Raw genomic sequence first — 27,061 nt, forward strand, 5'->3', positions numbered from 1 at the left:
TTTTACTATTTTTTGAATTTGTGGACCATCCAATACCTTGTTATTTAGTTTGACTTTTAGTCTTATGTAAGTATCCGCCATATTCGGTTCGCTATTTACAATTTTCAAAATCTTACTTCAAATTAGTAATCAGCGTCCTCGAAATTCTCGAAATACCCACTTATATCTCCAAAAAGTTGACATATTTTTTGAGGGTAGGAAAAATCCTGACGTGATGGAGCAAAACAGACATCAGATTCGTACATCAATTTCTAAAAAATTCTTATATCTCCAAAAAGTTGACATATTTTTTGAGGGTAGGAAAAATCCTGACGTGATGGAGCAAAACAGACATCAGATTCGTTTTCAGAGCACGAAAATACAAGGCGGTAGAGTATTCCGACCAAAAGTACATAATACTTTTTTGTGGAGGTGTGTTATTTTTTAATAACTTCGCGAATCAACCCCCTTAAAAGGTCAATTCTCCCGCAAATGAACAGCTACGATTTTGGAGCAAGTTATTCTCGACTCAGGGGAAGCTAAGAAATCACCTGATACCAAGCAGTTAAAGGGGCAACGTTGGTTAACTTTTTGTTCTTCCAGCCACCTGTGACCTCAGGTAAATTACCAGGTTTTTTACAGTAAAATATCTGGTATTTTAATTTAAAAGTTTTATACATAATGTATTTGTTGGGGATGGAGGTAAAATATGTATTTTACTTCAAAAACCTCAAGTGACGCGTCATTGCACAAACTTGAGCTCAAGCCTACTTTGCCAGTTCTCCCTAATAGGTAGATACTGCGTATACATACTAACATATAAAATTTCTTTTCAGCTTGTATACATTTGATATGAGAAATTTAAAAACACCAGTAAATGTACATATGGATCATGTTGAAGCTGTCATGGATGTTGATTACAGTCCAACTGGAAAAGAATTTGTTTCAGGCAGTTATGATAAGTCAATTCGCATTTTTGAAGTAAATAAAGGTCGATCGCGAGAAGTGTATCATACAAAACGTATGCAGAGGATTTCAAATATTGCTTGGTCACTTGACAATAAGTACATATTAAGTGGAAGTGACGAAATGAATATCCGAGTTTGGAAAGCTCGATCATCAGAGAAGCTAGGAGTGGTATGTTCTTTTCTTTACATTGTAATATTTTAGTTTTGTTAAAAGTATCATCTTCTAAATTGACAATTATAATTTTCATTTTAATAATTTAAAAAAAAGAAGTGACGCCGTTGATATTTTTCGAAATCGGTAATATTTAAGGGATTTCGTAACTTTTTTAGGCCCTAAAGTCGGAAGTTTTTAAAAAAAATTTTGCTCAAAAGTTTAAAAAAATAAAATTGATTGAAAGTTTTTACATGTCATTGTGTATGTTAAGAAGGCTTAAAAAAAGAATTTCAGATTTAAAAAAAATATAAGTTTCTTCCTTTTACAGAGCGCCCTTTATCCACTTGTAAAAAGTACTTGTTGTCATTGTAGCTCGTTCGCAGAATCATCTCAAATAAAAAAATCAAATATCATGTCAAAATAGACGACTTCATACAGGTCCTAAACCTCTGATTTACTACTAATATTTAAACTTATATTTTTTGTAAATTATGTTTAAAAAAAATTGTATTTTTCAGATTTATGAGTATTTCAAAGTTTAGTAGGACCTGTATTAAGTCATATGTTTTGAAATGATATTTAATTTTTTTATTTTAAATGTTCTGCGATGAACTACAATGACAACCGTAATTGAAAGTAATTTTTACCAGTGAAAAAAGCGCCCACTGTAGCAGGAAGATACCTATATTTTTTCAAATCTGAAGTTATTTTTTTAAGACTTCTTAAAGAGCATTCAGACCTCTGCAGGCTGCCTGCCTGCGCACTGCAGGGAGGAGCAACAAGAGTAAGAGAGAAAGTACATGAAATTTGAATTCACTGACCTACAGGCAGGCTGCAGAGGTCTGAATGCTCCATTAACCTACATAATGTCATGTAAAAACTTTTAATAAATTACATTTTAAAACATCTAAGCAAAAATTTGTTTAATAACTTCCGATTTTAGGGCTAAAAAAGTTACAAAATCCCTTAATTATTTAAGGCTTTATTTGCACATTTTTAAACTTTATAATTGGTGGTGAAACAGTTGATGTTTTGTTAACCCAATGGCGTTTTATAATAAGTAACATGATTTTAAACTATTAGCAGAAAAATCATAAGTGCAAGAGAGATAGTATTATCCGACTATCTCTCTTGCACTCATGAAATTCTGCTTTCGGTTTAGGCTTTCTGCTCACATGGGATCGCATTTTTAAAGTAACAAAAATTTTATTAACCCCTGTAGTTAAGGGTTTTTGATGTCACTGATTAGGGGCCGTCCATAAACCACGTGGACACATTTGGGGGGGGGGGGTGAATCAAAAGTCCACGTTTGTACTGTCGGTGAGTTTCTGCCAATACGGTTTTCACGCGAAAACGTATTGGCAGAAACTCATCGCCAATACTATTCGCTCTCTTCCAATACTTTTTTTTACTGGGCAACTAAACCTTCGCCTCTGAATCAATTAATTTAAATAATTTTCCGAAAGTTCTTCTAAAATTCTGTTATATTTTAAAATTATTTTTGAATTTGATTGATAAATTTTAATTAAAAATGTTTAACATGATTGTTTCCTCTAAAATGTTAAAAATAATTTTAAAATGTTATTTTTTTGTATATATTTGAATTTTTGAAAATATGTAATTGAGAATATTGAATTTTAAAAAATTAGAAGCTAATTTTCATTAATTTTCATTTTTTAATTTACCTTTAAAGATTTTTTATTCTACAAAAATTGTAACAAAAGACTTGAAATAAATTAATTATTTTCAATTAAATTTTACAAAATTTCAACTATTCAAAAAGATTTGTTTACAGTTATTTTTCACATTATAAAAATCAAAATAACTTGTACTTTTTTTTTACTAAAAATTGTGGTATTTTGTCGCAATTTTCTTAATTTCCCTGACAAAAAATTTTTTCCTGACATTTCCCTGACTTTACTGACATTCTTGCTTTGAAATATGTTCAAAAATAATCTTTTTTATTTTTTAACATACAGGAGTAAAAAAAACTTATTTTTTTAATTTGCAATATCCACGCGGACAATTGTATAGGGGGGAGGGGGTTTCACAAATGTCCACGACTGTCCACAACGGGGGGCGGGGGGGGGGTGTCAAAAATTGGTGAAAAATTGTCCACGTGATTTATGGACGGCCCCTTACGAATCCGATGTCAATTTTGCAAATTTTTCAAAATTCGAAGTGGCGGATCAAACATGACGGATGATTTTTTTAAAAAATTGTTTGGATTTACATTCCCAGTAATAAGGGGTGAATTAAAGTGGATTGGTACTTTTATGCCCTTAAATTCCAAACCAATTCCGTTTTTGTCCGCAATCTTAATGAATTCCTTTTCTATTGTTAAATTGATAATTTCTATCCAATTCAATTCTCTGTAACCACGTGACCAGAGTCTGAATTTACTTTAATGCCGTTTAAGGGAATCATTTGTTGTGGAGTTAATGCCTTTTAATTAACATTGAATTCTTTAAAGGGCATTAAAGGGGTTTCAAATTCTGGTCACGTAGTTACAGAGAATTGTATTGGATAGAAATGATCAATTTAACAATAGAAAAGGAATTCATTAAGATTGCGGACAAAAACGGAATTGGTTTGGAATTTAAGAGCATAAAAGTGCCAATCCACTTTAATTCACCCCTTATTACTAGGTTCAATTCGTTACTCGGGTGTTTTTGAGGTCGCTGCCCAGCTGAAAAATCTTTTACTGTATCCTTTAAGGTTCCTCTACAGGAATCCTGAAGGATTCTTCACTGGTCCTTTACAGTATCCTACATAGGATCCGTTGCAGGATGTTGGAACAAGGATCCCATCAGGTTCCAGTACAGGAACATATTAGCTATCAATGTTTCATGTAAAGGTTCCTAGACAGGAATACTTGCATGATCCTACACTGAGAAAATATTTTGTATAAAGTTTAGTCAAAAGTTGGTTAAAATGGCTACACATAGGCATTTTAATAATGTTTAAAATTCTCCTGTATGGTTATTAAAATGCATTTTCCAAAGCATGTTCAAAAAGTAATTTAAAGATTAAAACAGACATTAGATTAAACTTTGGTATGCATTTGATCATAAACTGATTTACTATTTGTAATACTTTATGCTGTACTTTGGTAGATATTTACCTGCGTGTGTCACAGTTTGTCCAAAAGTTGGGTAAAATGAAAGCCCCACCACGCAACTATACTGTCAGGACTGAATGTAAAACTCTAGGAGCCCATAGGAAATTTCTTACTTAAACATTATTTATAAATTCGTTTTAAAATCTATGAAAACTTTATTACATACATTTACTTTTAACAAAATAGTCAAAAAAAGATAAAAGTTATTAATTGTCAATAATTAAAAACAATAAAGTAAAAATTATATGTATCATAAGGGTACATAAATTTCCCGATTACGCACTTGAACCTATCATGTGATTTAACCTATATACACAAGTACACCTATACACAAGTAAACCTAACCTATACACGTCATGAGCCAACACTGAAATAAGGATTTACATGTTCTATTACTTTCAGAAATTGGAAAAAGAAAGAATAGTAAACTAAACTAATAATTAAATTATTTATGAAAATCCACAATATTAGGTTGTTTTTTAACACAGAAACCATTTTTATAATAGACTTTTAATTTCAATTAAATTATTCTTTATATAATATAATTAAAAAGTGCAGACAGGATACTCTTAAAGCTTCGTCAAGATATTTCAAAAATAATATTTTCAATGCGAAATTCTGCATGAAGGAACAACTTTTAGAAATAAATATTAGATAATCATTATTTATGGAGCAATCAAAATGATGAACACTGTCATATTGTTTGTCTACTACAAGACAAAAAAATGTTATCTGGAAGAGCAATAAGTTTCTCTAGAATAGCAAAAGTCTTAACTAAAACAACTAGACCTTCTTATTTTATTAAGTAAAAATTTTATTCTACATAAATAAAACATATATTAAAGCCAAATAAAATTTTATCTAAACCAAATAAAATTGATTTAAAACAAATAAAAAGTCTAGTTGGTTCTGAACCAAATATATCTTTTTTCTGGGTGATAAAAGTAATCATTATGTTATTGTTTAAATTCAAACAAGGAATATTACAAATGCTATATTAATCAAGTAATTTTCTGAGTGCATTTGTGATTTTTTTTTGATCGTATTAATTAATTTGTAGTTAAAAAAATGACACTGATCTTTCAATTATTGAAATTATTTAAAGTTATATTTTACATGAAATTAAAATAATAAAGATTATAAAGGCAAATTAAAATGTTTTATTTATTGCCAAGTAAAAGTTTTATATAGGTACTGATTATATTATTTTATTTATAAAACTTTGTTTTTGTGCCTGCATAAATTTATAGAAGAAAAATATGTATACATATGGAAAAATATATATGGGTGATTCTCCGCGTAGCGCAGAACTTGGTTTTTTTCATGTTGTAATGGAAAAATAATAAATAACTTTCATATATTTTTACAATTCCAACGTAAAAAGGTTATCTATATGTTTAGAAACAAAAACCAATAATTACTTTTGTATCTAATATTATAATTTTTCATAAATAAGCGGTTTTAAGGCTGAAAACGTCAAATTTTTACCTGTCCCTATAGGAAGTTTAGAAAAAAAAGTTAATAATTTTAGTAATATGCAATAATAAATACAATTACTATTGACATTTTAGTATTGTCTACTTTAGGACAGTTGAATAAAAAAAATTTTTTTTTTAAATTCATTTTATATATGTTTTTTTCAGTTTATGCTTGACAGCAAATTTGGATGCTATTTATTATTTTATTAACAAACAGTGAATTATTTAAATGAAAATGAAATGTTAACTTAAAATTACTTTTGTAAACACAAGAAATAACTTCCTTAAGTTAATTCAGGAAAAAGAATCAATGTTCTAATTGATTTATTCATTTTTCACTCATTTTATGTTGGGAATTTGAAAAGGGAATCACAAAATAGTCTCCACCGGCATCCACCGACCCTTAAATATTTTATTACAAATTAAACAATTATTTATAAAAAAGGTTAAATGAAGCGTAGTTATATTGTTTTAGTCAATACAAATGAAGTCCATTTGAAACCGATTAAAAATTAATGATATTTTTTTTAAAAAAATAAAAATAACTGAAGGCGATTGAAAAAAGTTTCCACCGACCTTAGTCTCCACCGGCATCAGAATTTCCACCGACCTTTGTATTACGAAGAACCTAGTGCAAATGTAGTGTTATGGTGCCACATATATAAGGAATAAAAAAAACCTATTGCTCAGAAAAATTTACCATAAATTAATTAAATAAATTTCCATAAATTACCACGAAAATTTTTATAAATTACCGCAAAAATTTCCATAAATTACCGAAATAAAAATTTTAAATTGTGATTTCTACTTTGAATATTTTTAAAAATTACCGACAAAATTTCTTTAAATTACCTTACAAATTGCCATAAATTTCCATAAATTACCGCGAAAATTTCCATAAATTACCAAAATCCAAATTTTTAATAATAATTTAAATTTTACATATTTTTATGAATTATCGCAAAAATTTCCATAAATTACCAAAATCCAAATTTTTACTAATAATTTAAATTTTACATATTTTTATGAATTATCGCAAAAATTTCCATAAATTTCCAAAAATTTCCATAAATTACCATAAATTACCGAAATAATAATTTTTAAATGAGATTTATGATATAATATTGTTTAAATTACCGCAAAATTTTTTTTTGACAGAATGTGTCCAAACAGTGAATTAGTTAATTACTACACTTGTTTACAACAAAAATTATAAATAATTTTTCCGGCCCGCTATGGATTTTTCTTTCTAAAGCCTTTATCTTCAAAAAAATATATTGATATTAATCATAACGAAAAAAAAAATTTTTTTAATTTCATAAACCAAATCGTGCGCTACGCGGAGAATCACCCATATACTTGTGTCTTATTCGCATAAAAAAATCTGTTGTAATATCTTCCATTTAGTTATTTATTCTAATATAAAATAAGATTTGTTCAGATAAACATTAATTTTACTTTATCTTTATTCTAAAACTTCTTAAATAGATTTATATTTTATTAATAGTCTTAAAGTTAAGTTGAAACCTTCAAATAAATTATTAATTAATAAATAATAATACTTCATTAATTGACCACGATAAATTGTATTCGACTAAATGTCAAAAATAAAATTATAAAAATAAAATGACAAGAAATTCATTAGTTATTCACTTTCAAACCGTTTTTCACAAGTCGTAAATCAACTCTGCCACTTAGTATATAAGGACAGTTCAAATCATTCATTTCAATGTATTTGCGAGCGACATTAGTATTAGTATTGCGCGTTATATGTGTATGTTATAAATGAATAAATGCTATAAATGAAAATCAACCATCGATAATTAATTTTTTTTCTTTTATATAAAAAGTAGATAATACAGGAATTAATCCTAGAATTAACCGTCGGTCGATAAGTAAGAATGAAATTTTTTCCAGTTCCTCCCACCATTTTCTTCCCCCATATTTTACCAATAGCTCGTTCACATTTTACTCAACTCTTGACTGAACTTTAAGCTTTGCTTATTGAAATTCTATAAAGTTTATTTTAAAGACTGACTAATTTTATTTTCACCTACTAAAAATTTAATTTGAACTGTAGTTGGTTAAACTTCATTCAAAAGCATGTGTAGCCATTTTACTCAACTTTTGACTAAAGTTTATACAAAAAAGTAAATAGTAATAATTATACTATTTTCGATGAAAAATTACTACTTTCAAGTAGTAATTTTGAAACTGATCAAGAAATAGTAACTTTTGCTTCGCTTTTAAACAATTTTTACTTTTTTAAAAAAGTATAATTTACTTCAAGGAATATAAATTTTATTAAAAGCCGAGTAATATTTAAAATGTCCCGAGCAATTAATACTCTAAGCGAAGCAAATTTTATTACGAATCAGAGCAATTATTACTATTTCGTAAAGATTTTTACTCAGAAAAGTAGTAATCCGTACCCATAGGCGTAGGTAGAACTTTTGGCTAGGGGGGGCCCGGCCCCGGTGCGCATATTCTGATAGGTATTTATTTATGGGGGACAAGGGGGATTATGTTCAATTTTCGAAAAATGTTTTTCTGGGCACTAAATTTAACTAAAATTTAGCCGGCTTCCGTTTCCGGTACCGTTTCGGTGTACACGCGTTTGGAAAGAGTTAAGATTTTTTTGAGAAATTTAAAGGTTTTAAAAAGGGTGGGTAGTGCAGAGTGTTGAGTGTGTAGTGTAATTGGCGATAGTGTAAAGGAAAAGTATGTTTGTATAGAGTAGTGAATGTATGAGTGATAAAAAAGGTAAAAAAGAAAAGTGTGTTTTGTGAGGTTAGGTTGCTTGAAGTGAGAGAGAGGAGAGAGAGACAGTGGAAAAATTTTGAGCATTGGAGTGATAAGGTAGATTTCTGGAATGGCTGAGTTTGACTCAAGTAGTGTTAGCGAGAATGAGGAAAAGGCGCGAGTATTTGAAAGGGGGATAGGAAAGAATGGAAAAAAGATGACGTGTGAGGATTGCATGGATTTGTTGGAATTAGTATGGATGTTGAAGGATGCGATGGATGAAGGAGCTAAAAGAGTGAAGGGAAATTTGATGGATATGTATGAGGATGGGGAATCAAGGGACAAAGAGATAGTGGAAATTGAAGAGAGGTTGGAGAAATTGCAGGAAATGTGGAATGAATGGGATAGTAAGTGGAAAAAGGAAAAGGAAAGCATGTGGAGAAGAATGAATGGATTGGAAAAATTTATAAAGGAAGTGAATGAGGGGACTGAGAAAGTTGAGGGAAGTGAATATGAGAGATTAAAGTGGAAAATGGGAGATTTGTCAAGACGAGTGGATGTAGTAGAAAATGAAAAAAGGAAAAAGAATGTAGTGATCAGAGGTATGAATGTAGGTGTGTTGGAGGGTAAAAGAGCAGTGGAAAAAGTGTTGGCGTGGGTGGGGGTTAATGTCTCAGTGAAAATGGTACAAGCGTTAGGAAGGGGTGAATATGGGGTACCAAAGTTATGGTTGGTGGAGTTGGGTAGTGAGGAATAGAAAATGGAGGTGATGAGGGTGAAAGGAAGACTGAAAGGAAGTGTAATAAGAATAGATGAGGATAGATGTTGAAGAGAGAGAAGAATGTTATGGCTATTGAGAGAAAGAGCGTGGACGGAGAGAGTGAATGGAAAACAGGTAAGAATGGGTAAAGATTGTATTTGGGTGGATGGGGTAAAGTATGTTGTGAGGGAGGATACGGGTGGAGGGATGGAAGCGTGTAAAGTGTGATAGACAGGGATAGGCTGAGAATGAGGTGAGAAGATTTTGCTTGGATGGATAGATGTATGGGTAAAAGTGGATGACTGGAGGATGTAAGAGAGGCGAGAAAGGAGTAGAAGGTTTTTGAAAAAGGGTGGGCGAATTGGGTCGAAGCCAGCATGGGCATAGAAGGAACTGGAAACGGAAGCCCGGCACTGGCGATAGGTTTAGAGCGTAAGGTTGAGAGCGTGGAGAGAGTTGAGTTTAGGTTAAGTTGTATTTAGAGAATGTTTAGTTGTAAGGATTTTTGTAAATATAGGTTAAGATTATTATGTATGTATTTGGGAGTCTCGAACCCTACCTATTGTAGGGAGAGTAAATAAACTAATAATAACTAAAATTTAGCCCTATGAGTTAAATGTATTATTTTTTTTAATGTTTATGTCATTTCTTCAGGGAGGCCCGGAGAAATTTCGGGGGGGCCGTGCCCCCCCTGGCCCCTACCTAGCTACGCCTATGTCCGTACCCACACAATGACGCGCCTCACACCGACGGGCGAAACGAATACCGGCGCGCCTGTGCGTCTGGCCACGCCGTGACGAAAAAAATGCTGGTGTAGAGAGCTATATTGTGTCGTTTTATTTGAATAAAATAAAATAATCAATGCGTTCAAAAAATATTTTTCAAGTAATTAACACTCTACATGTGTATTATTATTCATTATTCATAAGCTTCACTCTTTTAACATATTCATACTTACAATTAACAAATTAACATATCGGAAAATCTTAACATCTATACAGATTCGAACCCTACCTAACTTATATCTAACGCAACCAAAAATCGCTCGCATTTAAACTAACAATAAGCCTCTCGGCTACGCAATGGCTATGGAAAAAAATTTCGGTTACCCGCATATATATCCCTTTCCCATGTAGCACGTAACATTAAAGTAATATTACCCGGTAAAATTACTGTAATATTATGGTCATATTAAAATGTCTGCCTGCTGGTAATATTCCCCATCAAAATTACAGTAATATTACTTGCTACATGGGTTTTGATAAAGGGAATCATACATTTTATTTATTTAGATACGTTACTGAATTAAAATATAAACATTAATAATAATAATAATAATAATAATAATAATAATAATAATAATAATAATAATAATAATAATAGCGACTCGAAGCGAGAAGAGAATTAAGCGAAAGGATGTTTCACAGCTTGGTTCTGAGTCGCTAGTTGGAACAAAAGAGACGCCCTCAAATAGTCCTAGCAAGTCGTATGCTGAGACTGTCTTGAAAGACGGAGCGGACAATGGGGACGGCTTCAAAGTTGTTAAAAACGGGCTCCAAAAAATAAGCCCTCAGGCGAGAAAAAAGAGTTTCCGAAGCCCCTTTTGAAGCTAAGGAGCACGGAAGCTGTTAAAATCACGGCAAGAGACCCAAAGTTGTATGAGGGTATCTTGCCGCTGATAAAAGCAAAGGTAAACCCAGAAGATACGGGTACCGTGATCTGGAAAATCAGGAGAACTTTTAAACAGGAGGTTCTCGTGATAGTGAAAAAGGGCGGAGAGACCTTAAAATTTGCAGAGGCACTGTCTTCGGCCCTGCATGGCAAAGCTGAAGTCACACCTCTGGTGAATGGAAGGTCTCTAGAGATTAAGGATTTGGATGAAACCACTACAGAGGATGAGGTGACTTCAGCACTGAGAGAAAAGCTGGGTAAACCCGACCTGAAGATGGAGTGCCGACTTTTGCCGCGCTACAGAGGAACTAAGGTTGCTCTGGTACGTCTGACAGAGGCAGAAAGTAACACTCTGCTAAAGTTTGGTAAAATAAAAATCGGCTGGATAAATGCTCCAATTCGCGAGCATGTTGAAGTAGCTAGGTGCCAAAAGTGCCTAGGTTACGGACACAAAACCCTATCCTGCAAAGGCCCCGACAGAAGTAAAAACTGTCGGAGATGCGGCGGAGAGGGACACCTTGCGAAGAGCTGTAACGTTAAGCCGAAGTGCCTTACTTGCTTGGACCTGGGGAAACCGGAAACGGATCATGAGTTCAGAAAGAGAACCTGCCCGGTTTACAGGGAAGAACTGCAAAAGATTAAAAGGGCAAATCCTTAAAATTTTTGCAGGTCAACCTGCATACAAGTAAGGATGCACAGTTGCTCCTAATGCAAACAGCAAAGGAAAATGAGGTCGATATCCTGTTCTGCAGTGAGCAGTATCAAGGAAGCGACCTTGCCCCTTGGTATCAGGATAAGGCGAAGAGAGCCGCCATAAAGCTGTGCAACCCAGAATTGCGGGTTGACAAGTTTCTGGAGACGAGCAGTGGGTTCGTGTGGATAGAGGTAGCTAATATACGTATGTATAGCTGCTACTTCTCACCCAACGACCCACTGACAAGCTTCGAAGCCAATATCGAAGACTTAGAAGCGAGCCTCACAGAATCCAGGCTGGATGTCATCATCACTGGCGATTTTAACGCAAAGTCGCCAGAGTGGGATGAGACGAGACTCGACAAGAGAGGAATTAGTATTGGAGAAATGATCTCCAGAAACGACTTATTGGCTGTAAACCGAGGCCATACATGGACTTTTAGACAAGGTGCGATCAGATCAATTATAGGTCTAACAATCGCATCGTCTAAACTATTTAGCCGCATAACCGACTGGCGGGTCTCTGAGAAATATACCGCAAGTGACCACCAGTTCATTGAGTTCTCAGTCTCGATGGGAGACACACGAGGAGGAAAAAGACAGGATGTTCCTAGTCGCAAAACCTCCTCGTGGAATATGAAGATACTCAACAAGGAAAAGTTCGGCCGGTCCCTAAGAGAAGCCCTTTCAATTAAGGACTTGGGCTGGGTGATGAGGCCGAGCAGTCTGGATACGGAGGTGCGAGCGGTGAGGAACATGATAGTCACCGCTTGCAATGCGTCAATGCCACGCAAAGGCGCCATTCCCGTAAGAAAATCCTTGCACTGGTGGTCAGAGGAGCTAGCCTCCTTGAGGAAGGAATGCCTTAAAGCAAGATGGACATATACCCGATCTAAGGGAGATCCCTTGCTGAAAGAGGCTTTCAAGGAGGCGAAAAAGAACCTCAAGAAAGAGATCCGCAAGTCGCGACGCCGTAGCTGGAAGGACCTAATCGAGGAAGTCGATAAGGACCCATGGGGTCTGGCTTTTAAAATCGTTACTAAGAAATTAGCGATGAGGCAAAAGACCCCCGGCCTGGACAATCCCGATTGGGTCAGAAAGATAATAAATTCTTTGTTTCCTCCTGCAGAGCCATACCTTAGAAGGGACTAGAGTTTTTGCAAAGTCAAAGAGAAAGAACTCTTCATACTTAGTGAACTACAAAAAGCAGGCAAAAGATTGAAAACAGGCAAGGCGCCTGCAATCGATGGGATTAGTAACGAGATCCTAAAGTTGGTTATCGACACTTCACACCAGATTCTGCTTCGATGCTTTAATCTTTGCCTTGAGAGAGGAGAGTTCTTCCGCGACTGGAAGGACAGAGGTTAGTCCTCCTGAGGAAAGGTGAAAAACCTCTGGATAAAGTCTCATCATACAGGCCTATATGCCTGCTAGATACGATGGGTAAACTTCTAGAGGATATGGTTCTGCAGAGAATGCAAAGCCACTTGACCGTAGAATAGTCTATAGGATCACCAATTTGGTTTCCGTAAAGGCAAATCCACAGTTGATGCTATCCAGGCAGTTGTGGACATAGCCAAAGCAGAAAAAAACAAATTGGGACCTGGAAAAAAGAAGAGCTTCTGCGCGTTGATAGCAATTGACATACGCAACGCGTTTAATTCCGCAAGATGGAAAGATCTCATCGAGTCGATGAAAAAGAAAAACATGCCGCCCTACTTGTTGCGGATAATGGATAATTATCTTAGCGACAGGTGGGTTATATATGAGGGAGACACCTGCACTCTCAAGGAAGAGATGCAGTGTGGGGCTCCTCAAGGCTCGAGGGTGGGTCCATTTGTATGGAATGTATCTTACGATGATTTTCTGCGAATGGATCTACCCGAAGGTGCGGTGATCATCGGCTTTGCGGACGACGCGTTGTTCGTGTGCACTGCCGAAAGTGAGGAGGCTCTTGGGAAATTGGTGAACGAATGTCTGCGACTAGCAAAAAGCTGGCTGGATACCAGAGGTCTTAAAATGGGCCTGGAAAAGACCGAGGCACTGCTGGTCACAGACAGACGTGGTTATGAGCTCCCACAAATCGTGATAGACGGATTCGAGGTCAAGTGGAGTAAGCAAATTAAATATCTTGGTGTAGAGTTGGATGGAAGGTTAAACTTCCACCACCACATGGCTATGGCGTCAAATAAGGCGATCGAGTGTGCGGCTAATCTTTCACGGTTAATGCCAAACGTAGGCGGACCCCATGGACAAAAAAGAAGACTGGTGGCGAGTGTCGCTCACGCTAAAATGCTTTATGCAGCACCAGCGTGGGCCCCATCCCTGAGGAGTAAAAGATGTGTTACCATCTGTGAAAAGATACTGTCAGCGCAGTGATCGATAACTACGCGTATCATCTCTGCATATAAGACGGTATCTACGAGTGCTGTGCAGGTCCTTGCAAGTGTCCCGCCAGCAGATCTTTTGGCGAGGGAACGGGAAGAAATGTTTCTCTTTTCTAAAGAAAGAAGTTCCTTAGATGAGGAAATAAGACCAAGCAAGGGCCTGATCCGCAAAGAAGCGAGGCACACCCTTTTCTCATGCAGAAAATGGGACTTAGAGAGGCGGGCCATGTTCGAAGGTGTAAACAGTCAAGTTACACCGGAGAACATGGTATCGCTGATGACCCAGTCAGAAGAGAATTGGCGGCAAGTCGAGAACTTCATAATCTCGGTTATGTCGAGGAAGGACCTCGACGGCCGCCAAAAAAGCGTAATTTAAACAGCTTTCAAATTTGTTTGTTCGTTTCTTATTAATATTTATTTGTCCTTCTACATTTTTTAATTTGTTTTGTTTTTTTTATTCGTTTTTGTATAGTTTTGTCTTTTCAACGTTATATACCTGTTTACTTTTTTTCTTTTCTTTTCTTTTTTATATCCGTTTGCGATTTTATCTTTTGACTTTTAACACTTCTTAAATAATTTTTTTTTTATTAATGTTGTGCTGTAAATTCCGCTTAGACTAGGAAATAGTTTTAATCATTTTTTTAACTACGGACGCAGGAAAACCGCAGAGAGAAGAAGAAGGTCGCATTAGCGACAGAGTTGGAGCGCCACCCTCGAAGGCTAAAGTCTTACGACAGTTCCGAGGGAGGGTAAAGGGCTCCAGAAGAAGGGTTACGGGTTTTAGTGGGTCGGGCTGGTAGTAGGTCGCCAGTTAATTAAATTTATTATAACATTTATTTATCTTTTTTTTAATATTTCTTTTTGTTTTATTTTACCAACCCCACATAACCTTGGAGTGCGGATTCCAAGGTATCTGTAAGCAGATTTCCCAAAAGTCCCTAAGCAAAAAAAAAAATAATAATAATAATTAGATTAGCTCAGTCGGATAGATGCCTGGCGTTGGTGGTCGTTTAAAGGACCAAGGGTATAAGTATCCTTGGTTCGCGCCCACTTGGCTTGGTATTTTTCCGGCACGTGAGACAATCTGAGCGGGAGGTTTGACGTCGAGGTATAATGATGTGCACCGTCGATTATTGTCCGGTACACACCATTAGAACTCGACTGTCGATAAACCGGTTGTACTCAGGAGAGGTTTTCTACAGTTTCCCTCTTCTCTGGCGAGAATACCCATTGACGGGTGGTCCAGGCGGAATGCGAGTACTCCTAATAAAGTCGGCTGTAAACGCAAATTAGGTTAATATATAAAAAATTTCTAAGTAGAATGGTTATGCTTAATCCAAAAGAAAAAAAGTATTTCTCGGGGACTCTTGTCGAAGTGCGTAAGGCCAATAGGACAGGAGTATAAACAATAAAAAAAATAATAATAATAAACGACAGTATTATTAATTTAAAATTACTTAACTTAATTATTAAATTATTAGATTATTATTATTCGATTATTATTCTTAGATTCCTTATTCTGATTTTTTACAAAATAAAAAAGAATTATTTTAATAAATGTTATAAATAATTTTATACAAAGCTAGAATTGCACATTTTAATATATAAAACTTTGGAGTATAGTATTATAATCTTAATGATTTTGTCGTCAGGCTACGATCGGTGCGCATGACAGCAGTGACGTCATCTCACATACAGGTCTATAGTAGTAGTGGTACGGATTACTACTTTTTCGAGTAAAAAGTTCGTTCTGCAATAGTAAAAGTTGTTTCTTGCAGAAGTAATTTTTATTTTCCGAGTACTTATTATTAGAATTTCTACGAGTAATATTTACAACATATCGAATGTAAAAAGTAATACAAAATTTAATAAAGTTTACAATGACGATGTAAAAATTAAATTTCTTAAAGCAATTTTTAAAAGTGACTAATGTAATAATTACTATTAGTAATTTTTACTACCAGAAATAGTAATATTTACTTCATGCGAAGTACATTTTACAATGAATAGTAATTTTTAATATAAAAGTAGAATTAATATTACTATTCCATTGGAACTTTTACTAGAAACTCAGCACCATTTTTCTCCATGTTCCCATGTTGGCTACCACAATGGAGATTTTTTGTAAGGAAAAAAGTTGGACGTCTCATCAAAATGAAGCTACTCACAAAAAATTAGCTTGATAGTAGTTATTTTTACATCACAGATCTGTACTACAAATTTTGAGCGTAGGACCGGGATAACCTACCACGTAATTCGTAGGACAATGTGACTTTTAAATTATATAAATATTAAGAAATGAACATTTAAAAAATCAGCTGTTTAGTAATCATTTTTAATGACCTCGTTATCAACTCTAACATCAAACTATAACATTTGTAGGACAACAATTTTTTTTAATAATTCTCCTAATTTGCCTAAGATTTAATAAAAAAAACTGACAGTTAGTAATAAATTTTTTAAACTCGTCAAATCGATATATTTTGTCCCTCCTACCCCTGTTAGCTACCACAATTGAGATTTTTTTGTAAGGAAAAAAGTTGGGCGTCTCATCAAAATGAAGCTACTCACAAAAAATTAGCTTGTTAGTAATCAATGGGAAAAATGTACACTGGATCCTGGACTATTATTTACGTAAGTGTTTTCCGGAGTGGAATTTCCTGCTGAACACGAATATCGTATTTATTTGCAAATTAATTCACGTCGTTCCTTAAAATTTAGAAAAAACTGAAATTTGGGCTCACGGGGCAAGGATAGTTACACGGAGAAAAATAAATAGTAATAATTATACTATTTTCGATGAAAAATTACTACTTTTAAGTAGTAATTTTGAAACTGCTCGAAAAATAGTAACTTTTGCTTCGTATTCAAACGATTTTTACTTTTTTGAAAAAGTATAATTTACTTCAAGGAATCTAAATTTTATTAAAGCCGAGTAATATTTAAAATGTCCCGAGCAATTAATATTCTGAGCGAAGCAACTTTTATTACGAATCAGAGCAATTATTACTATTTCGGTAAAGATTTTTACTCGTAAAAGTAGTAATCCGTACCCACACAATGACGCGCCTCACACCGACGGGCGAAACGAATGCCGGCGCGCCTGCGCGTCTGTCCACGCCGTGACGAAAAAAAATGCTGGTGTAGAGAGCTGTATTGTCTCGTTTTATTTTAATAAATTAAAATAAAATAATCAGTGCGTTCAAAAAATATGTTCTCAAGTAATTAACAATCTGCATGTGTATTATTATTCATTATTCATAAGTTTTACTTTTTTTTCACATTCTTACTTACAATTAACAACTTAACATATCGGAAAATCTTAACATCTATACAGTTTCGAACCCTACCTAACTTATATCTAACGCAACCTAAAATCGCACGCATTTATACTAAGCCTCTCGGCTACGCAATCGCTATGGAGAAAATTTCATGTTACCCGCATATATCTCTTTTCGATAAAGTGAATCATACATTATATTTATTTAGATAAGTTACTGAATTAAAATATAAACATTTATAATAATAATAATAATAAACAGTATTATTAATTTAAAATTACTTATTTTAATTATTAAATTATTAGATTATAATGTTAATGATTTCATTTATTTATATAATTTTTATTAATTAATTAGAAATTCATTAACTAATTATTAAGTGATTATACATGAATTGCATACTTTGGAAATTGATAAATAATTAAAATGCATATAGGAATTAATGATTGCACCACTGATATAAACAAAATTGTCCAAATAACTGAACCGTGCTACACGTGCTTCTTGCAACCTAGAAATGTTGGATCACTTTGACGTCAGGTTACGGTCGCTGCGCATGACAGTAGTGACGTGATCACACACATAGGTGTGTAACAGTAGTGGTACGGATTACTACTTTTACGAGTAAAAAGTTTGTTCTGCAATAGTAAAAGTTGCTTCTTGCAGAAGCAATCTTTATTTTCCGCAGTATTAATTATTAAAATTTCTACAAGTAATATTTACAACATATCGAATGTAAAAAGTAATACAAAATTTAATAAAATTTACAATGACGATGTAAAAATTAAAATTCTTAAAGCAATTTTTAAACGTGACTACTGTAATAATTACTATTAGTAATTTTTACTACCAGAAATAGTAATTTGTACTTCATGCGAAGTACATTTTACTATGAATAGTAATTTTTAATATAAAAGTAGAATTATTACTATTCTATAGGAACTTTTACTAGAAATTCAGCACCATTTTTCTCCGTGTAGAGCTAATACGGCACGGTACAGTCCTGTTAATGCGATTGCAAATTAAAAGAAAATATCTAAAGAGCATTCTCTGTAAAACGGACACCCCTCACACACCCCTCTTCCCAAAATGGGTTTAAAAATGAAAGACCATTCTTTTTGAAAAATTACAGCTTGGGATATGTAGTTTCTTTTGCCGTATGGCCTTTTTTAATTAAAATTTTTTTAAGATAATATAGCGTTATAAATAAATAAATGCTAACAAACAAAATAAATAGTTTGTTTCAAAATTATCAAATTTGATCAGATTCGCATAAAATTTCTTACTCGGGGGTTTTTGGAGTCGCTGATTACGAATCTGAGGTCACTTTTTCAAAATTCAAAATGGCGGATCTAATATGTCGGAAAAAATTTTCAAATTTAGTGCAATTTCCTTAAAAATTGTTACTCGAGGGTTTTTGGGGTCACTGATTACGAATCTGAAGTCATTTTTTAGAAATTAAAAATGGCGGATCCAATATGGTGGACAAATTTTAAATTTGATTAGAATCGTTTAAAACTTATTTGTTGGGGGTTTATGGGGTCGCTGATTACGAATCTGAAGTCAGTTTTAAAAAATTCTAGCTTCATACTAATCTAAAATGTAAATAATTTATTATTTTTACCAGTTTTAAGGAGGTTCTATTGCTTGACTTAACTAATCAAAACAGAAACCATTATTTTGTGATTTGACTTGTTTGGTACTTTGAAACGTCTGGCAACACCGCATTTCTTTAGTCGTGTTATAAAAGGTTGGTACGATTTGTTTACATTTAGTTTTGAGTAGCAAATTCTGTGCAATGTTGCCAGACGTTTAGACAGCTGTTTAATACACTGTATAAAACATGAAACATTTTTACAAATTAAATTATTGCAACTCTCACAGGTACCTAATGACATTTTTTTAAACAGATTCAATTTGCCTTAAGTTGTGCAAACGAATTCGCATTCGTAAGAAATGACCAATGCATGCATTGAATTCGTGCTGACGAATTTAAAAAAATTAAGGGATCCAAAACTTGTCCATTGAATTAGTATGAATAGAAGGTTTTGAAGTTCAATACAGTTTGACGAATTCAGGAAAATTGCAACATAGGTCCAATTCGTATTTGTCAGAAAGCGGGATTCACTGAAACTCTTTGTGAATTCCTTTTAATTTATTTCAATTAGTTTTTGTTTACTGGGTTATCTAACAGTGGTCCAAGTTTCATTAAATTCTTAATGTTAATTTTATTTGTCATAGAACCTCCTTAAGCGAATTGGATCAAACTAAAAGATTTTTTCATCTATACTGGATCCGTTTTTTTTTAATTTCAGACTCGTAATCAGCGACTACAAAAATAAGTGAGTAATAAGTTTTTAGCAAATCTCATCAAATTTGAAAATCTGTCGACCATATTCTATCCGCCATGTTTAATTTCTAAAAAGTGACTTCAGATTCGTAATCAGCGACCCCAAAAACCCTCGAGTAACAATTTTTTTGCGAATCTGATTAATTTTGAATTTGTCTGCAAATTGGCTCCGCCATTTTAAATTTTTAAAAAGTGACCTTAGATTCGTAATCAGCGACCCCAAAAACCCTCGTGTAACAAGTTTTATGCGAATCTGATCAAATTTGAAAATTTTAAAACAAACTATTTATTTTGTTTATTACACACCCCAGTAGCACGTAATGTTGGGAACATTCCAGCAACATTGAGGCAATATTGGTAATGTTAAGGCAGCGTTCTCAATATTGCTTTAATATTTTATAACATTCCAGCAACATTGAGGCAATATTGGTAATGTTAAGGCAGCGTTCTCAATATTGCTTCAATATTTTATAAATATATTAATAATTAAAAAAGAATTATGAAACTTACAAAAACTACAATTTTGTAAAAATATTTCAGTGTTGTAGAATATGGAATCTTTGATTCCAACTTTTGTCAGTTAGTTAATTATTTTTGTTATAGTTAATCAAAGACTATATAAAAAAATTTATACATATGTTTATAACCTCAAAATTTTAAACGATTGAATTTTCTTTTAAAATGACAGGTTAATGCTAGCACAAGTTATTCTCATTTTACAATAAATTTTTTTAAGAGTGTTGAAAAGTCTCTGAAATTTGTAGGTTAAATGAGACTTCCGATTATCGCCAAATAGGAGAACGGCAGTGACTGGTTTGAAAGACCTGAAATAGGTAAACAAACATGCTCCATCAAAGTTTTCTCTGAACACAGGCACTTTTTACAAAATCTGCTTACATACACTGAATAAGCGTCTTCTAAATTATAATAACCGAAAAGATTGTTTAAATCCATGCGTAAACGTTATTGTAAAATGAAAAATTGATAGGTAATGTAATGCAAAGAATATGACAGCTCGGCCATTGTGCCCTCTTCTGGCGATTGGCAATAATCTCTGATGGTATAACCCCAACCAACCAATTTTAACATCAAATATTGTTACCTGTACAATCAAATCTCAATAATCTTCTGATAGTAAATACTACAATCTAGATAGCTGTCTGTATACGTAGCATTAAAGATGGTCACCCTAACCATCATTATGTTACCCACTACCATAAATTTCTCTCCGTGTATGGTAAAAATCCATCTCGTGAGAGTAATGTTTTTCAAAAGTTAATAGATTTGATTGAAAATGGTTACTCGGGGGTTTTTGGGGTCGCTGATTACGAATCTGATGTTACTTTTTTAAAATTCAAAATGGCGGATCCAATATGGCGGACAATTTTTTAAAAAGTAATAATTGTATTTGCTTGAAAATGGTCATTCCGGGGTTTTTGAGGATGCTGATTACGAATTCAACATCAGAACAATATTAGGTTTATCGTTGCTCTTACCACAAGGAGGTCGACGTGCAAAAAAGCCACTTTTTTAATTCTATTAAAAATTTTTTTTTTTATTTTGCCTCAAAAAATATAGCCACTATCATGCAAAGTGCAACAAAAGGACACAAAAATTGTGCATTCAATGTGGTATATATATGTGCGTCACTTGTTTTCAATCAAACCACGTGTTGTGTTAGTCTCTTTTTACCATTGTATGAAAGAATGTCATAATTATATAAGTGTCATAATTATCGTTGATTTAGATTTAGAAAGCAGAATTAAAATTTTATATTATTTATTTAAAAAAATATTAAAATATACAAAAAAAAATTTTTAAATAAAAAAAACAAACAAAATTTTAAAAATAAAATAAAAAAAAAGTAGCTTTTTTGCACGTCGACCTGCTTGTCGTAAGAGCTGGGCAACGTCATTAAAATTTTGTTGACGGATTACGGACATGGAGGATAAACATAATATTGTTCTGAAGTCAGATTCGTAAATAATATCCTCAAAAACCGCCGAATGACCATTTTGAAGCAAATGCAATTACTTTTTAAAAAATTGTCAGCCATATTGGATCCACCATTTTTAGTTTTGAAGAAGTGACATCAGATTCGTAATCAGAATCCCCAAAAACCCCCGAGTAACTATTTTCAAGCGAATCTAATCACTTTTTAAAAAATTGTCCGCCATATTGGATCCGCTATTTTGAATTTTAAAGAAGTGACAACAGATTCGTAATCAGCATCCCCAAAAACCCCCGAATGGTTAATTTAAAGCCAATCCAATCAGTTTTTAAAAAAATTAACAGCATATTGGATCCGCCATTTTGAATTTTGAAAAAGCAACATCAGATTCGTAATCAGCGACCCCAAAAACCCCCGAGTAACTATTTTTAAGCAAATCCAATCACTTTTTAAAAAATATGTCTGCCATATTGGATCCGCCATTTTGAATTTTGAAAATGTGATATCAGATTCGTAATCAGCGACCCCAAAAACGTCGGAGTAACCATTTTCAAGCAAATTTAATCACTTTTTAAAAAATTTTCCGCCATATTTAATCCGCCATTTTGAATTTTAAAAAAATAACATCAGATTCGTAATCAGCGACCCTAAAAACCCCCGAGTAACCATTTTTAATCAAATCTAATAACTTTTGAAAAACATTACCCGAAAATTTTTTTCAGCCTTTTGCATTTTGGAAAAATGGCCAGTTTCATATCCGCCATCTTGAATTTAATAAAAAGTAATTATGGATTTTTATAGCTGAGAGTTCGAGGACGCGATATTTTGTGCTTTGGAGACCATATTCTTTAGTTTTCCATGTCAAAATAATAATTGAAACATTTTTTTTTCATAAAAAAGTGTGTTTTTTTGTAATAAAATTGTTATAAATTTTTTTGAGATAATTATAAACAAATTTTAGCTTCATATTCAGAAAGAGCGATAAATTTTACGTCGGAAATGGTATTTCCTAAAATTTTTAACTAATTATTTCATACAAAATAAGAGTCGTGAAATCATGGTACATTTTGCGTCCTGGTGGGCGTTAATGGGTTAAATAATAGGTGGGGATAAAATGTTAAGTATATTTTTTCCATGTTTTTTTACATTTTTCGTGGTTTTATGTTTAAAAAATTATTTATTAGATTAGGCCAGTACGCGGTCAAAAAAGAAGACCGCTCACGTGAAATAAACCCAATTTTTAGGGTTCCGTACACCGTAGGCGTACTGATGGAACCCTTATGAAATCACTCGTGTGTCCGTCCCAGCCACGCAAAATAGGCTGTCCCCCCTTGACTTTTACATATCTTGACCTAGAGAGCTGCAATTCGGTACACATGTTAACATTTAAGTGCAGATTACAGGAAAAATATAGCGAACCTCATTGGCGGACATATTTGCGAACTAGGAGAGAAAAAATTTCATTTTTTTGACAAAATTGCAAATATGACTCTGTCTCCCCCCTTAACTTTTACATATCTTGACCTAGTGTGCTGTAATTCGATATACATTTTCATTTTTAAGTGTAGATTACGGGAAAAATATAGCAAACCTGAGGGGGGGACATATTTGCGAGTTAGGAGGAAAAGAAATTAATTTTTTTCGAAGAAATTAAAAAATTATGACTGTTCGCCCCATTAACTTTTATAAATATTAACCTGCTGAGCTGAAATTCGTATGTTTTGTATTCGTGTATGTTTGTGTTAAAAAGAAGTTTCATTTTGGTGTACGGAACCCTCGATTTTAGTGCTAGTGCAACTCGCACTTGTCCGATTTTTTTTTATTTTGAAATTTTAATTTATTAACTCTATAACTGTTCTAAAGCTATTGTTAAATAAACACAGATGTTTTATTAACTAAATTACCTGTTTTAAGCATACTTTAACTTATCTACTACTTAACACCTATCAGAAAGTAATGTTAGTATAGGCTAGAAATAGAATTTAACATTTAGCTGTTTAACAATTTACCTCCAACATGGGGCTAAATGCTAAAAAACAAATTTTCAAAAAACGACAAAACATGTATTTTACGCGAAAATATCAGAAACGTTTTTATTAAAAGTTGTTGAGGACAAGTTGCCCTACAATATTGATCTATACATATTTGCATCTGAGCGGATTTATTGTTTAAAAAAATAATTTATGCAAAATTTAACATTTAGCCCCAGTCTTCCCTATATTTATTATAATAAAAATCGCATATAGTATTTAAAATTGAAGGAAAAAGAATATCTCAGAGAAAAATATTTACACGACAAATATAATATGAACAAGTACAAAAGGAAAAATATAATTAATTAAAAATTGGAAAGAAAACGAAACAAAAGTAAGAAATGTCAGAGAATTTAACCGGAAAATGGTCAACGAATAAGCGCTAGTAAATATCAAGAGAGTTTTAAAAATTATTTTATTATTTTTTTTACTGACTTTTACGGAAAATACTGTCCTACTTCGCGCCCTGCTAGATCCAAAAAGGTTTTATCCAACTATCTTTGCCCCATCCTTCCCTACAATCAAGGACACATAAACCCGGTAAGAAGAAAGGAATTGAAAAGAATTCAGAAGTTCATTTCTTTTGAATGGGCGAATTTCCAAAATAATCCAATTCCTCGGTGGAGCAAGGAAAAGTAGCAAAATCTATTATTCTTAATTGACTTCACCAAAATATGAAACGCGCATTCAAAAGAGTGAGAGAGTACATTAAATCAGTAGAAATTTCTATTCCACTGAATTGCATTACTATCACTCAATATTTCACTTGAAAAAAAGGTTAGGTTTTGAAAACTTAACGTTAAACATTGAACACTTGAAAATTTCTTTCATTTATTTCAATAAGAGAATTTTTTTATTTTATCGTAAGCACTGTGCGTTTTTAACCATATTTTCACTAGTTTTAATATTTCATTTTAATAATTTAGCACTGAAATCACAATGAAATTCACACGACGCGAAAAATAGCTGTCACTGCGTTTTATTTTAAGACAATAACTAGAGGAGCTCCTACAAATAATTGGAAAGATTAGGCTTTTTCAAATTGTTTGCCAAAAGTTCTATTCCTTTTAATGCGTTTCTAAAATTCGAAGCAGTCAATTGAAAAGAATAAACAATTTCTATTCGTTTGAATTGACTACGTAGAATCGCTTAAAGTCGATTGAAAAGAATAGCTATTTCTTATTTTTTTCAATTCGCTTTTACAAGATTTACTTTGTCGATTCAAAAGGATAGGATTCTGTATTTTTTTTGAACGTTGAGAAGCAGAAAAATTTTGCGCATTCAAAAAAATAGAAACTCTGAATTCTTTTTTATCATCTCATTGACACGAGCAATAGAGAGGAATTAATTTTTCTGATATTTTGCTGTTCACAGAGGAATTAAGTTTTTTTGGAAATTCGCCTATTCAGAAAGATTAAAAAATCCTCCTTTAACAGAATATTTCTGGAAATTTAATCTTTTTCTATTCCTCGCTTCTTACTGGGAACAATAAAAAACCGGACAAGTGCGAATAGAACTCGTACTAAAACCGAGGGTTCCGTACACGTACTGAATATACATTCTTTTGACTAAATTTTCAAAAATATAAATTTTTTCGTTGAGAACCATATAAAGATCAACTCCAAATATTTTTGCTATATTATTCCTAAAATCTACACATGAAAATACATAAATAATGCAAAACTGCTGTCCACTAAGCCAAGAATTATGAGAGCCAGGGGGGTAAAATATTTTTTTTTTACTAAATCGTGAAAAATTTCTAGTTTTTCGCTAAAAAAAATTTAAATATCAACTCCAATTCTTTTCTCTGTATTTTTCTGTAATCTACACGTAAAAATAAAAAAAAAATGCCCAAAGCCAGTCCACTAGACTAAGAATTGTGAGAACTAGCATACATACGTATGCTAGTTCTCACAATTCTTAATTCTTAATTATTATCAAAAATTGAAAAAAAATTTTTAGGTTTTCGCTCAAAACGCAATGAAGATTAATTTTAATCATTTCCACTATATTTTTCTTGTAATCTACACGTGAAAATACAACAGTGTACTAATTTTCAGCTCTCTAGGTAAAAAACTGTGAGCGCTAGGGGGGGGGTTACATGCCTTTTTTGCGAAAAACGGCCAAAATTTAATGTTTTTCGCGGAAAACTCTATGAATAAGATCAACTCCAATCACGTTCGCTATATTTTTCCTGTAATCTACGCGTGAAAATACATACGTGTACCAATTTTTACACCGAAAAAAAATAATTTTAATTTTAGACTATTCCTCTTCTTTTGCAGCATTTTTTCCTTTTATATATGGGCACTAAAGTTTTCATTTCTAATTGAAAGGATTTTCTCTTTTATATTTTCCATTAAATGTCACTTTTTAAAGAGTTTGAAGGTGCGTTCAGGAAAACAAAAAACAGCTTAAAAATCTTCTTTCTAGTATAAATTTGTTTCAATTTGAGAGGAATAATTTCAATCAAAGAAGAAAGGTTAAAATTCATCTTTTAGTTAAAAAACTTTTAAATATAAACAAAATTCCTCTTTTTTGTAAATGAATATTCGCATATTAAAAAATAAAATGTAAAAATAATTGTTAAGCGGAGTTTTCTTCTCACTTTGAGATTTTATTTTTTTCGGTGTAGCTCTCTAGATGAAAAACTCTGAACGCTAGGGGGGGGGGGTACATCGTCATTTTCCGTAACCGTTTTAATAGTGTTCCTACTGGGTACGGAATGTTTCTACGATGTTTTTACAAGGTATTTATGAGGGTCAAAAAATTTAAATATATTTAATTTGCCACATAATGGGTTCTATTATTGTGGTTACCTATTCTGTATTTCTACAAGGTTCCTAAGATGTTTCTACGATGTTTTTAATGAGAATTTACAAATATCGAAAAAATGATATTCTCTATTGAAAATTAAAATAAAAAAAAAATGTTTAATTAACTATGCAAGGTGCATGTTAATTAATATTTATTTATAAATCATTTAAAGCATTTTCTATAGACTTAAAACATTTTTATACACATTAAAATTCCTAACGCTCGCGGGGGGATTCGAACCCCAGGCCTATCTTAATCTACGCGCCGAAGTCTAATAGGTACGTTAACCATTACGCTATTCGCTCGTTGGGAATCTGAACATAACAATGCTGATATATAGTACCGCTGGAAAACATCAAATTATATAAAGTGAATTTAATAATTTTGAAACAAATATTTTTTAATATTTTAACAATTTATTTAAATAAATTAAAGATTTTATTACAATATTTTTAATATTTATCTTTAATTCATGAATATTTTCTTACTTATTTATTTAATATTTACGAATAATTAGTTGAATACTTTACTTATAACTATACGAATTCAATGCAAAATGAACCAATATAAACATTTTTAACCTATTGCATTTCGTTTTTACTTTATGTCTTTTTTTAAACAACAGGAATGATAGTATTTTTTTCTGAACAAAAGAAAAAGATGAATTTAATTAATT

The 27,061-nt window shown here is 32.7% G+C and overlaps 1 protein-coding gene across 1 annotated transcript in view; it reads left to right on the plus strand.

The window, feature by feature from the left end:
* Window positions 1-27,061, plus strand: part of LOC122503293 (DDB1- and CUL4-associated factor 13) — a 117,224-nt gene that overhangs the window by 79,302 nt on the left and 10,861 nt on the right. The window contains exon 5 of the mRNA XM_043613773.1: window positions 816-1,116. Coding sequence (XP_043469708.1) covers window positions 816-1,116 — 301 coding nt within the window. The remainder of the gene's footprint in view (window positions 1-815; window positions 1,117-27,061) is intronic.

Source organism: Leptopilina heterotoma, unplaced genomic scaffold, assembly GCF_015476425.1.
Source record: "Leptopilina heterotoma isolate Lh14 unplaced genomic scaffold, ASM1547642v1 Lhet_256, whole genome shotgun sequence".
Taxonomy (NCBI): Eukaryota; Metazoa; Arthropoda; class Insecta; order Hymenoptera; family Figitidae; genus Leptopilina; species Leptopilina heterotoma.